Raw genomic sequence first — 14,407 nt, forward strand, 5'->3', positions numbered from 1 at the left:
GATTTTCTTTTTCACTACTTACTTTGTTTATACGACTATCTTAATGTTTTAATTAGTCGTAACTTGGTAGAGAATAAAAAAACCTATAGAAGAGAGTAGAAGGAGGGAATTGGTGGTATATGCCGAAGCTTAAACCAGCTTCATCCAACGACTCAAATATCGTCTTCTGTGGAAACCCTTCGATTAGCAATTTCTTGTCGTTGCTTGTTGCTCCATGTGATGTTGCTGAGTGTACGTACAATCGGTTTGGCTGCGTTGATGCTGGAACCGATGCAAACCACCTGCCGAACACAAAAAACCACCAAATTTTGCTTTAAACCGGAAGAAGTAAAGTTAAATTAATTCAAGATCAGATGAACCAAACCGGTTTACCTATCACATATGGCGAAATTTTGAACCAATTCCTTGTAAACCGGCAAAGCGTCTGGCTTGAACCCGTTCATAACCGCGGAAGACATCCCTTTCTTATTTCTCTCGGCGTTTTGAGCAAAACCGGACATGGTAGCTGGACCCGGGTTTGGATTCGGTTTACCTGAATCCCATGGCTTACCAAACACTTGTTCGTAGATATCCTGAATGGAGTGACCTGGATCCGGGTCAACGTACTGAGACTGGTCTCCGAAGACGACTCCAAGAGAGTTTGGGTCGGAGGACGAAACCGGGTTGGATTTGGGATCAGATTTCGTGACGCCGTCGATTTCCCGGTTTAATTCTTTAAACCAGCCGAGGGTATGGTCGAAAGAACGATTCTCTTGAACCAAAACGACCACGGTTTTGATCGGATACGATCCTGAGCTTTCCGTCCTCTCGACCATTCTGTTTAATTTTCTTTTGCGAGTGTTAAAACGTTTTGAGTAGAAAGAACTCGTGGGGTTTATAAATATATAGTGATCATTAGAGATTTGAAGAACTAGTGTGTAGACGTAAACAACAAATCACCTACGCACGTCATAAGTTATATATTATCCACTGAATTGGTATAACCAGTCAACTATTCCAAATAAAAGTTGGAGAGGGAAATAAAATTATTACCAGTTTTGGTAAAATAGTAATTGATACAACAACTACCAGCACCCATAAGCTGGAATTGGAAAATAATAATTTGTGGCAAGGTTGATATCTTTACGACAACATTTATTTTAATTATTGTGTTAAAATTGGTTTGTGTCAACAAATTCATTATTCTCTCACTTTCTGATTCCATCTATTTAGTTTAAATTACTATATGTTTTTTTTTATTTCATAGAATTTTATGGTAGTGTTACTATGTTAGTTGTTTAAATTATGTGTTTGAAGTGTCATTTTCCTCGCAGCTAAATTATACTATATATTATATTACTATGAGACTTGAGTTACTTGTAACTTATAAACATAGATATATGAACGAGAAGAAAATTGTCAAGAAAAATAAGAACACACGTTACGGCAAAGAATATAAACGAGAATATGCGAATAAACGATAAATTAAATAAAGACAATACATATTGTTTTGATTTAAATTAGTATTAATAGTGCATATTCCTCCAAGAGATGCCTTTTCATAAAATCAATACTGTAATTCGTGGTCATAAAAGGCAAAAAATAGAAGATGAATTCGATCGTATGATCTTTGGATCTAGGTGGAATATAAATGCTAGAGTGTACAATTGTGATTGTGACAATCCACCAATACTCTTATTTGTGCTACGACAAATCTTTAGATTTTCTAACATGAATTTGGTCTAAAAATAAAGCTGCAGTGGCCCATTTATTACCCGATCAGCGAGTAGTGGAGTAACTTATACTCGATCAATTTTGTGGCGTACCATACAAGGAAAGGAATACAAATGCTTGTCTAGTCAGCAAACTATCCAATGTCCGCAGAGAGGAAGGATCTTCATGTTCCATAATGAAATCTATCCACCAAGCGGAGTCATTTGGTAATGAGAGTACAAATGTAATATTTATCCAGTGTGGAGAATCACTACAATATCAACATCATCATGAAGTAGTCTCTGCTGTTCCCAAAGATACTGCCATCGTTTTGACAAAACACTCAGTCGCCACAACATCTAGTAAAAATCTACTAGTAACCGTTTTAGATTTTCTGACTATGAAAAAGTAACCCCTTGGTTGGTTCGCTTGGTCTAACTCTGATGGCACGACGTCAGATGGCTAACAAAACTGATTTACTTGTAGGGCCCTTTTTCCTCAAAACATTCTCTTGTATAACTAATGGTTTTCCCATCAAGTTATTTCTCACCCAACCTTATTACTAAATGTGTATTAACTTTAAAAAAAAAAATTGGTCAATTTTTCCATTTTCTTAAAGGCTTTGTGGCGAGATTATCCGAGTTGAGAATAAGGTTGCTCGGAACACCAAGATCTATGTCATTGATTGTCGTTGTGATGGTGGTTCAGTGTGGACATTTTGTACACTTCATAATCATTTTAATGCCAACATTTCTCAAGTTCTTTTAAAAATGGATTTTAAGCTTTTTTTTAATATGTATTCTTTTGTGGAATCACATGAAATTAAAATGTTTTTCAAATTTGCAAAGTAATTTAAAAAAAACTTACAAATATTAGTTTATTTTAAATATATATAACTTACAAGTATTCTTACTAATTTGATAATAAAACAAATATATTTTTGATTTCAAAATAACAATGTTTGTTGTATTTCAAAATAACAATTTATACAAAATATCGCAAGCCGTGAAATTGATAGCCTCGTGTAGACCTAGCCCTAAACATTCCGTCACTCTATATAGAAGATAGAGAACCTAATTTGTTAAATGTGCTTTTTCTTTTTGGTTTGTTTCCTTTTTACTATTAAAACATATACTCCCTCCGTTTCAATATATAAGATGTTTTAGCCTCTTTTCTTTGTTACAAAATATAAGATGTCTTGTAACTTTCCATGCAAATTTTAATATATATTTAATAATCTGTAATCATTACTTATGCAGTTTTCTTTATTATTGGTTGAATCTTTTTTAATTTAAATATGTATGATACTTTTTAAAAGAAAAGTAAATTATCTTAATATGTGTGTTTTACCTTAAGCATCCTATATTTTGAAACGGAGGGAGTACTATATAATTAACTCGTCATATATATTCATGACAATAGAAATTAACCAGTTTCTTTTTTCCAATTATTATACAGTATGTCCCAAAAAATATTAATATTTTAAAATATATTATTATTATTATACATGTACCAAAGCAGAGTTTGTCTCTTTTTATAAATAAAAATCTTTCTTCCTTCTTTCACGATTGGGATATATACGCTAGGAAAAATGTAAAGATTTCATTCAAAATCATGGAAATAACTTGCTGGATAAATAACAAAAATATATATAACTTGAATTGACTCTGTTTTTTTTTCTCCAAAGTTTACAAATCTTTCGAGCCTACTTAAACTTGGCTCGAGCAGCCCCATGCGTATTAGATTTGAGTTTAACAATCCATCCCAAAACATTCCTTCGTTAGTTAGGAACAAGGAACGAAAAGAGTTAAAAAGTTATTGACAACATTCACAACATCGAAAGAGGTTGATCAAAACCAAATTCGTCAGGAGTTTCCAAACTAAGCTAGTCATTTGTCAAGCAGTCTAGTCTTCACAAAGTGCGGGGGATGAGAACGTGATGAGCAAGCTATATCAATGACACAAGTGCTAACTCAAGTTAAGCAAAAGGGAACCAGAGTTATCTCTTTATCGTTATCTTGGCAACTCCAACCATCATTATTATAAGTCTTACGTCAGCAGTTTAGTTTTTTTTATGTCGGCAGTTGGGTTCAATAGAAAAAAAAAATTGGAAGTCAATATGAGGTCATTTGATTGATAGATCTTATTATCTTACTAGTATTTACATTTATATAGTATACACACACTACAATTATTTTTTCTTTCTAAACAATGATATTTTATACACTTTTTTAATCATATGACAAAACGAAGCAAGAGAATCACTTATTAAAAAATAATAATCAGGTATTAATCTGGCTTGGGAGTTTCACAACATGATGATTGACATCATCATACGCAATAAACGATTTCGTTCTCATCACATCCTCTTTCTCTTGCCTTTCTTGACTCTTGTAAAAACTTCTCAAAGGCGCTCGTAACGTATTTACAAGCATCCGCGACACAAGTTTGTTTGCATAGCTTGTTGATCAGTTGTTCGTTTTTGTAGTCTCCTTTAAGTCCCACAGCAACTATTACAAGCTCTTCTTGAAAGTCGCTTAGTTCTGCATTTTCCTTTGTCACCGTCCCTCTCATTTTGATCGGATTTGACAATGTCTCTATTTAAGAAAATTGATGAAGTTTTATTCGAAATACTAATTAATAAAATTTTAATATAATTTATTAGAAGATGAACAAAATGTAATTTACCAGGGCAATCTTGTCTTGGTGAATCTCTAGTAATAACAGATTCAAAAGTGCCTGCCCATGAATCTCTCTTTGTCAAGAAATCTTTGAGTTTAAAAATCTTCTTGACCGTTGCGGGAATTGATGAATGCTCGTATTGTGACAATGGGAACGGTCCGTTAATTGGTCCATGGATAACTACACATTTTATCATTTACTTTTAAACATTAATGCCTATAAAGGCTATGACTAATAATTATATATACCTGTCCCCGGCTCAATCCAAGGAGATATGAAAAAAGTGGGGACCCTAACTCCGAGACGGTTAAACTCAAAGTTATACGGTGGTGATCCCAAGAAACCATCCGGATTAGGAACTCCGTCAACCGGAGTAGGGACATGGTCGTAAAACCCACCATGTTCGTCATATGTTATAATGAATAAAATATCGTTCCATTGAGGACTCGATCTCAAGGCCTCGTAAACCTCTTTAACGAGCTTTTGTCCTTGAGAGACGTCATGTGACGGATGGTCGTCGTTAGCTGGATTCGACAATAGATCATACCAACGTTGTTCAACCACAACGTAGTTTGGTAGCTTCCCTTCTTTACAATCTTTCTTGAATTTTAGTCCGTAGTCGTGGAAATGTGTCAAATACTTGAGTTTTCTCATATTCCTGAAAAAACAAACACACACAATACTTATAAAGATAGATACGTAAAGAATACTAAAATCTTTGGTAACGGTAGTAGAGATTAAAGAACCTATAAAAGAGAGTAGTAGGAAAACATTGGTAATAAACGCCAAAGGTGAAACCAGCTTCATCGAGCGACTCGAATATTGTCTTTTGTGGAAACCCTTCAATTAGTAATTTCCTGTCGTTGTTTGTTGTTCCGTGTGATGTTGCTGAATGCACAAACAATCGGTTTGGCTGCGTCGCACCTGGAACTGACGCGAACCACCTATCCAACACAAGACGAGCATCAAATTTTGCTATAAACCGCTAGACAACCAAATTAGAAGGTTTTTAATTGGATTAAATCAGTTTTTAGTAAACCGAATTAGACAGGTGAACCGGCTTACTTATCACATATGGCGAAATTTTGAACCAAATCCTTGTAAACCGGTAAAGCGTCCGGTTTAAATCCGTTCATAACCGCGGAGGACATCCCTTTCATCTTTCGCTCAGCGTTTTGTGCAAATCCGGACATTGTAGCTGGACCTGGATTTGGATTCGGGTGACCCGAATCCCATGGCTTACCGAACACTTGTTCGTAGATATCACGTATGGAGTGACCTGGATTCGGGTCAACGTACTCAGACTGGTCGTCGAAGACGACAATGTGAGAGGAGTTTAGGTCTGAGGACAAAACCGGGTTAAATTTCTGGTCTGATTTGATGACTCCGTCGATTTCTCGGTTTAGTTCTTTGAACCAGCCGAGTGTGTGGTCGAAAGAACGATTCTCTTGGACCAAAACGACGACGGTTTTGATAGGATACGACGATCTTGAGCCTTCCTTCGCCTCGGCCATGATCTATTTCGAAGATTTGAGAAGATCGTGCGTGGGTTTATGATGAATATTGAATACACAACACATTGTTTATGCATGATTTGATAAATGTGTTTATAGTGCTTGAAAATTGAAGAAATAATAGAGTTTTACAAGTAAACAGCAAATCAGAAAAATACGCATCATGCATGCTTATAAGCACCCCGAATATAAAGTTGGAAGTAAATCAAAATACGCATCATGCTTATTGGTTATTTTTTTTTGTAGTCGTTTTGATTACTTATTCTGTCGTCTCACATATTATGAGTCTATGTTAATATATATGGTCACCAAATCCCTAAAAAACAGCAAAATCATACGATAATATGTTATTTAAGTAGAACTAGTGCAAGCATGATGGTGACATATATACATAGCTAGCTAGGCTTACCACAATTAACTTGATAAACGTACGTATGATCAGTGACTAATTGTTAAAAAATTACTATTGACTTAGATTTTTTTTTTCTTTTTCTTTCTAAAAGTCGAAACTATGTGTAAACACGCATTACATTGAAATAAAAATATCCTTAGTTTGACAATTAAATAACGTTTACAGTATGTGTTAACCAATAAATCAAGAATATACATGCATAGATGAGAAACCATGCGGTGTTTATGAAGGGAGATCAATTTTAAGATTTACCCCAATATGCGCGATGTCCAAAACACGGGTATTGATGAGTCTGATCTTAGTCAATTCACTTGAGAAATTTTCAAAAAACGCATGATTTATCACGACGATAAAATATAATTTTTGTAACGGTGAATAAAAATATATTCGTGTCAGCGTGTCGCGGGTATATGTTGTGTATGAGATTAATTAATCTGACCAAATTATCGTAAGAATGTACTAGCTAGTATTAACTTTAACCGCTGCATAGGATATATGATGATTCAAAAAAACTAAAAAAAACGAGTGTCTTTTATTGATCTAAATAATTAGACATCAAAAACATTACATCATGACATGATTGATCATGTCTTATTCTCTCTAACAAATAACCAGTATATATGACTAAAGTTAAAAGTTATTATTGGAAAAAGTTTTATTCATGTCAGTAAAAAGACATGCTAGTTTGAACGTCATACGAAGGTATTGTTTCCCGGGAAACATAGAGGGCCAGCAGTTATTAGAAAGCCCATCAAGCGTTTTGCAACAAGCTTGTTTCATGTCACGAAATTGCCCTTTGAATATATCACCAACTGTTTCCAAACAACCATGCACACTCTTGATCGCCTCGACACATTCTTTTCGATGGAACTCTTGTGGATCTACATCTTTTGTTACCATCGCCTTGTCTTCTTCGTTGCTTGAAGGTGATATAAGATCAGCCGATGAAGACATGATCATTAACGCAAAGAACATAATTATAGCTAAAAGAATTGCGTTTTTCTGAGCCATTGCGGAAAAAGAACGAAAAAGATAAGTTTTATGAGTGTTTAGTATGATTTTTTATTCTTGAACCTCTGTTTAAGGTGATGTCAAAGAGGATTTTAATTATTTATAGTAGTGGAGTGAGTTATAAACGAATCCTTGATTTCAGGAGTAATTGGAAAATTACAAAATTATATTTATTCTGTCTATATTTACAAGATTTGTGTTACATCTCAATGATCTTATAATCTAAATAATCAAAAACTCGTTTTAGACATAGATTAATCTATACTTTACTTATTTTCATTCTCTCGCATCATGAATATTAGGATCTCGTGAATAATTAATTAGAGTCCGAATCTAAATAATGGTGTCATCAAATCAAATCAAATCAAATCCCTTGTAGCAAAATCGTATTGCATAATTCAAGCTTAATAATCGTAATTAGTATACAGTAATAATGTCGTAAAGTGCATCATGATGTCATTGTGGTGTTGACATAATCTAAACTTACCAAAACTGGTATTTTCCAAGTACGGTATAGTGGTAAACAGTAAAAACAAAAAGTAAAAATAAATAAATTTAAACTAAATAATTAAGAATATATGGGCGGTAAATTCAAAACTCTTTTGATTTTACAATTCCCTTTTACAAATTATTAAACTCAAATTCCCTAAATTAAATCTTTTTTTTTGGTTGGTAACTTTAATTTGGTAAACGGTAATTTTTGGCTCTATCGTAAACAGATCTCTTCATCGCCGCCACAAGAAAATTCGAAATCCCATTCGATTGATTCACCGCCGATCCCGACGGCGGAGGCGTCTTCTCTCCTTCTTCTCCTTCATCCACCCGTCGAGAAGTTCCCACACCCGCCGATTCCTCCTCGTCTTCAATCTCCCTCAATATATCAGCGATCGACACCACCGCGGCACCTGAACTCGATCTCCGATTCACATCCTCATCTCCTCCGTCTCTAGACTCCCTCATCTCCGGCGGTTTCGGCGTCGATCCACCGTTACCACCACCAACCGTCTCATTCCGAGATCTGGAATTTTCCAGATCTAAGTTAACAACAACAACGACGGAATCATCATCCGTATTGTTCTCTACATCGATCGGTTGATCTGTCACGACGACGATCTCAGCTCCGGCGATGAAAGCACGGCAGAGAGGACAATTAGAGTGAGATTTCAACCACGTGTCGATACATGGAACGTGAAAGGCGTGGTTGCATTTAGGTAAAAGTCTCAAGCTCTCGTTCTCTTGGAACTCGCTTAAACAAACAGAGCAATCTGAAGATTCGACGAATCCGTCGTTCTTTTTGTATTTGTAAACCGTAATCGATTTGATCAGAGACTCGTCGAGTCCGTCGCCGATCGTTTGATTCGGATTCGTGGATTCTTGCCACGTGGTGTAATCGGATGAGATTCTTCCGTGGGACTCTGTGTTGTTGATAGCTGCGGCGGAGGAGGAGTTTTGGCGGCGGCGGTGGCAGTATTTGGAGATGAGAGTGTAGTAGCTGACGAGGATGAAAGCGCTAGCGAGGATTCCGATAAGAGCGATGAGGAGAGGGGAGAAATCGGAGGAGGAAGAGTCGTCTTCGTCGTCGAGGTAGAAAGAAGGAGGAGGAGGGAAGATGACGTAACACCATTGAGGGCAGTAGACACTGCATACTCCTTGTGAACAGTCTCTGTATGAATCGTATGTTCCCCATGGATTAGGGTTTCCTGTTGTACCCATTTTTTGTTGTTGTTGTTGTTCTGGTCCTTCAGGAGAGAGAGAGAGAGAAGAAGAAGATGAAGGAGGTGAAGTGTACCTCTCTTCTCTATCTTGTCTGGTAAGTGTCTCCTTTTGTTTTTGTTGTGTTAATTTAGTAATTAATTAGTAGATCATTTAATTAATCTTATGTTCATGAAACCTTTAGTGAATGTTCTTCTTTAACAATTCTTTTTTAGTATAAAGTATAAACTAAAGGTGTAGTAGAATTTGCTTTATTCGTTTTTTTTATTCTTTAGCTTTCTCTTTATGCTTCCATTTCTTTTTCTTTTTTTTGAGATAAATTTTTGTGAATAATGGTTAGTATTAAGTGTTGACAAATTTGTTTAAAAAAGAGTCTATATCAAAGGCATAAAAAATGGTTTGGTGAAGTGTTGACGAAGGTGGGAATAGTATAACATGGGGCCACGTGGATGACAAATTTATTCACGTAATCTGTACCAAAAGAAAAACAATTTGTGGTCAGTAAAGTAATACAACCAAAATACAATTTACATGTGTTATATACTACTGACTACGCTTACGTACTTGCACATATCTAGCAACAAATATAATTTCATTTCAGTTTAACTACAACATTCGTTATACGATTTTTCCATCTTCGTCCCATGATTTATATCTTATAGTATTTTACTATTGAATATGAAAACTTCATTAATAATATTTTCGTTTGTTGTTGTTATCCAACGGATGATTGATAGAAACTCTCCAACCGTTCGTTTTACAAAGTGACATACATCTATACACAGTATCTATAGAACATAATAATTCATTTATGAAAACAATTATAGAAATGAAAAAGAAAAAAAAAAAAAGACTAGCTAGGAAATCATATTGTAACTAGTATAAAGTTGTCATTCTGTGAATTACTCTGATCAAAATCATTAGTATTAAAGTTGATTGAATGATGATACATGATCATCCTCTCTTCTCTTGTAAAGAGTAACTGTAACACCCAATTATATACATTTATGTAAATGATAATAATGATTGATTACACACATCTATTTGCACATGCCTAAAGTTGTCCCCCTTTTTTTCTTTCTATGTTATGCCAACTAGCTAAAGTTTGGTGTATTACTGTAATTTCAAGTTTTAGAATCAACTCTACATGTTTTCGTGATTCATGTGTCTAATCCTTGCTTTTACTTTATTTCTTTTTTTAGCTTTTATCAGCAATTACTGAAATACTTAAAAAAACATTTTCTTAACTGATAAAAATAGTTGCTTTTTCATTCGTTGTGCTCTCTCATAGTATATGATAAACTCTTAACTTTTCTACCACAAATTCAAATTACACCAGAAGACGGAAAAGAAAAAACAAAAGAAATTAGTAGTGTACAGTATAACCCTTTTATAACTATTTTTGCAGCTTTTAAAATTACCTCGTAAATGTACCCATTTTGTAGAACCGAATTAAAAATAGAACGCATCATAAAGGAATATTAAATGGAAAGAATCGATCTATTATTTGAGAAAAAGGAAAAAAAGAAAAATGACATTAAAAAAAAAAAAAAAAAAAAAAGGAAAAAAAGAAAAACAAAGAAGATTCCGACGCTTTTAGCTTCGGTACAAACTACAAAGTGAATGTTACAGTCTATTACAATATAAGATTTTCTTTTTCCTTGTTGAGAAAAAACAAAGCCCTAAACGACAAAAAATTTTAATAATAATAATACAAAAACTATAGCGATAACTCAATCATACTTACTCAATTATAAAAAGATATATAACTCGCAGTCGCAGACACAATTTATTAAACTTGATTGAAGAACTCGAGGATGGATCTGTTCTGTAGTCACTTAACTTTATTAAACTCGTCCTTTTCTGCGTTCGTCCAGTGCCTGCCTCATCAAATAAGATTGTTATTTACAAACTATACAGTATTACACAAGTCAGAACTCAGAAGTCACATTTTATGCGAGTTAATAGTTATTTTTATATTTAATTACGCGTAATCTAATCGGTTAATTTCAGTAATTCTCAAAGCATACCTTGCTTTGAAGCATCCTCATCGTCAAGACTAGCGTATCACGCATGCTGGTGGTAATAACGCAAAAGTTCATTATCTTAGGTGTGAGTTTGTAAGATAAAAAAATTCGTAATAAAAAAATTACTGTATTTGCAGATGGATGGATATATTTACCGGATGTTGAGTGTGCTTATAGGATGTGAAGATCCATCATAACTTATTAGAACAAATTGTGTTGAGACTCCACACGGTACTTTTATCTGTATTTTGTTTTGATAAACAACACACACAAATCTTTGTGTTAGATTATGAACAAGAAATGTGAGAAAAGCTTAAAAATTCAGTGTCAAGATTTATTTTTACCTGGAGTTCCTTTGAGTATTTCTCTGAGATCACTACAGCTTCTACGTTGTTCGTTTTTATCTGGTAACTCGATCTCTTCAAAATAACCGTTGCATGTTCCCAACTCTCTGATGAATCCATCTTTCAAAATAACAAGCCACGAAAAAAACGGTTGTTAAAATCCAGACCTAAATTAAAACCTGAGACAGTGGATGCAAGCTCTGGTCTTCATACTTACCAGAAGCTGCACATTAAAGCTTGCTTGACCATGGGATATATACGTGTCTATTTCTGTTTGCATCTCTGTATCTGTATAAGCAAAAAACATTCTCAGCAAAGAAGAGACAGTAAAAGACCTCTTTGCTATCTACAAAAGACAGGGTTAGATTCAGTTGAATACATTACCACATCTGATCTTGTTTTGATCATTAGCAAACAATCTCACTAATTCTCCCTGCATAATCGAAAGAACCCTTTTGTTTAGGACAACTGAGTCATTCATGCTATAGATACCCGAGAAATCCCAGAATTTTACCTGACGACCTTGATCATCCATTGGAATACACTCAACAGCAATCAGTTTATCTACATCATCCGCGGTTACAATATACTCTGGATGGGTGGCTCCTGCATATGTTTAAACCATAGTCCACTTTTTAAATAGCTGAAAAAAGTCAGTAAGACAAAGAAATCAAATCTTACCCTCAATGTATTGTCTTGTGCCATCTTCAAGATGCCGAACCCACTTTTCAAAAAAAGAAAACATGTAAAGCAGGACATGTATTATTTTATCATCTTTTTGATTAGTTTCAAGTTCTTTCTGAAAGGCGCCTTGTAACCAAAACATGTTCAAAAATTCTACCTGAAACATACAGAGAGTGGTTCCTCGAACTGGAAACCCGCAACCAAGAACTTTCTCTCCAGGTATTGCATCTCCAATAATCTGAAATCCATCGATTCCTGGTCCCTCTGTTTCCAAAAGAAAGGTCAGATTAAGATATCTAAGGTTATAGCCACTAGGCTCTAAGAAAACGAAGCAATATTTTTCCAACCTTCATAAACATGAGAAGCAAACTCTTCATTCCCATTATAAGCATCAAACATGGAAGAATTCTCAGCTTTTTCTTCTCTCTCTCGAATCATTTCCTTCCCCGCCACACTACTTAGAGGATATCCAAAATTTTCCCTACCAGTGAGTATAATGAAGCAAAGCATTTTTCACTTGGAAAGAGCTTCATCGGTTTAAAACTAAAAGGCTTAAAGAGAACTGAGAAATGATACCGTACCTTTTCGGCTGCTGGAAATTTCCTTGAGACACACCACCAATCTGATTATTAAATCTCAAACTTTCAGTGTCAGGCGTAAGGTTATGATACGGGTTTCTCGTAACATTGTCCATTGGTGGCAAAAGTTGTTCATTGGTCCGGTAATCATTACCACGATCCTGCATCAAAGGGTAGTATATGAACACATAAAGTAAGATCTCTTCTGAGAAGATGTCAGAAATTTTGATAAAAAAGTCTTTAAGAGCAAATGATAAATTAATTTAGCAAATTACTTGCTGAGACTACCGTGGATCCATAAGAAGCTTGACTTTTCGAATTTCTGGGATCATGGTTGTCTTTACTATTAAACTCTGTTCCAGGTTGATTTTCCACAACAGATGATAATTCTCTAATCCTATCCTGTGATTTAACATTTCGTCACAGCATGTTCGAAAAGATGACAAGAAGAGTATTCACATTCTTGCAGAGGTCTAACAAGGCTAAAGGAAATATGCAGACAACAACATACTAAGTAAATGTGTGTAAATACACTGAAATTTGAGAAACTTCAGGATAGAGAGCTTACGTTGCACGCTTTAGTCTTCCATTGCAACTGATCATGCAAGTGCTGCATAGGAAAAAAAATATGATATATATGCTGAGATTGTTTAGTGTATAAATCTGAAGAAAGACGTAGTGAAAGCAAATACCTTAATGCCGCTGGATATAGCGGTAGCATTTGCAACACGAGGCCAAACACCATACTCAGCTAATAAACCAAGTAAGGACGTCATGAATATATACCTCTCGTCTTCTGTAACCTAAAGATAGAAAGTGAGTGAAGTAAAGACGGAAGTGTAAAAGACATTGAACTTTAACGATTTTTGAGGATACTAAGCCAATGCCAAATTACCTTTAAATCATGTGCCAACTTCAAATTTTCTTCAAGATCACCTTTTCGACGAGCCAATTCATTCAAAGCCGACGTGACAGATTCATTTTGTTTCTCATCAATCGCCTAAAGAATAAGAAACTGCTGTTCAGACCCAGAAACCAAAGGTGAAAACTTTGATCAATCTTATAGATTAGCACACAAAAAAAAAAGCACAAACCACACGAAGATCAGCACATTTTCTTTCTAACCCATACTTCTCATTGAGCAGCTGCATATCCTGTAATCAAAAGATGCAACTTTCACTTTCTCCATACAAGTATCCATTAGAAAGATTCATATGAGCATGATGTAATTATATAAATACACACCTTCAAACAAGCAGCAGCAATTTGTTCCTGGAGACTATGAATCTCCTCTTCTTGTGATCTCACTTTTGCATAAAGTGCCTGAATTTTTTCCAAGCTTAGTTTCTTCTTTAGTATGATTACATTTTTTTTATTTTATTTTGGATTCAAGAAATAGAAATGATAAGATTAAAGTATGAGTTACCATTTCCTCAGGATCTTGAATTAACTTAGAATTATTATTATTATCTTCTAGCTTCCTTGAAGCAGTTGTCTCTTTGCCAATCTCATTATGCCTATAGATAAAGAGAAACAGATCGAGAACAAACGTCACCACTACAACAAACACAGCTTCAAAAATCAAACGATTTTAAAGGCAGAGCAGTAATAAAATACCTTTTGATTGATTCAGAACTTCTTGGATTGTCATCCATGGTGGTGTTCAAGCTCTACAAGAAGACCCAAGCTCGAATTTAAGGTCATCGGATTTTTGTCTTTTTTATTAATTTCATTCTATCTTGAAGCAAAA

General features: G+C 34.8%; 3 protein-coding genes and 1 pseudogene across 6 annotated transcripts in view; all 4 read right to left on the reverse strand.

Annotated features, from left to right (window-relative positions):
* Window positions 1-893, reverse strand: part of LOC104744445 (non-specific phospholipase C4) — a 3,932-nt gene extending 3,039 nt beyond the window's left edge. The window contains exons 1-2 of the mRNA XM_010465501.2: window positions 373-893; window positions 84-281 (exon numbers count right to left, since the gene is read on the reverse strand). Of these exons, the coding sequence (XP_010463803.1) occupies window positions 84-281; window positions 373-815 (641 nt within the window). The 5' untranslated portion in view covers window positions 816-893. The remainder of the gene's footprint in view (window positions 1-83; window positions 282-372) is intronic.
* LOC104744447 lies at window positions 3,925-5,935 on the reverse strand (annotated as a pseudogene).
* LOC104744448 (RING-H2 finger protein ATL51-like) lies at window positions 7,746-9,153 on the reverse strand. The gene has a single exon (XM_010465502.2). The coding sequence runs from the start codon at window positions 9,022-9,024 to the stop codon at window positions 7,990-7,992; it is 1,035 nt and encodes a 344-aa protein (XP_010463804.1). The 5' UTR covers window positions 9,025-9,153; the 3' UTR covers window positions 7,746-7,989.
* On the reverse strand, window positions 10,596-14,396 carry LOC104744449. Of its 4 annotated transcripts, none has more exons than XM_010465507.2 (19): window positions 14,275-14,396; window positions 14,084-14,174; window positions 13,903-13,980; window positions 13,752-13,811; window positions 13,553-13,657; window positions 13,350-13,460; window positions 13,226-13,267; window positions 12,946-13,059; window positions 12,661-12,818; window positions 12,427-12,533; window positions 12,237-12,343; window positions 12,077-12,119; window positions 11,910-12,001; window positions 11,780-11,828; window positions 11,613-11,683; window positions 11,396-11,515; window positions 11,207-11,292; window positions 11,055-11,100; window positions 10,596-10,904 (listed from the first exon to the last, which is right to left on the reverse strand). In XM_010465507.2, exons 1-19 carry the CDS (start codon window positions 14,310-14,312, stop codon window positions 10,872-10,874), a joined length of 1,551 nt encoding a protein of 516 aa, XP_010463809.1. In that variant the 5' UTR covers window positions 14,313-14,396; the 3' UTR covers window positions 10,596-10,871. The 4 variants fall into 4 exon arrangements, with proteins under 4 accessions (XP_010463809.1, XP_010463808.1, XP_010463805.1 ...); XM_010465506.2 differs by having other exon boundaries at window positions 12,427-12,536; XM_010465503.2 differs by having other exon boundaries at window positions 12,427-12,560.

The sequence above is a fragment of the Camelina sativa genome, chromosome 15, assembly GCF_000633955.1.
Source record: "Camelina sativa cultivar DH55 chromosome 15, Cs, whole genome shotgun sequence".
Lineage (NCBI taxonomy): Eukaryota > Viridiplantae > Streptophyta > Magnoliopsida > Brassicales > Brassicaceae > Camelina > Camelina sativa.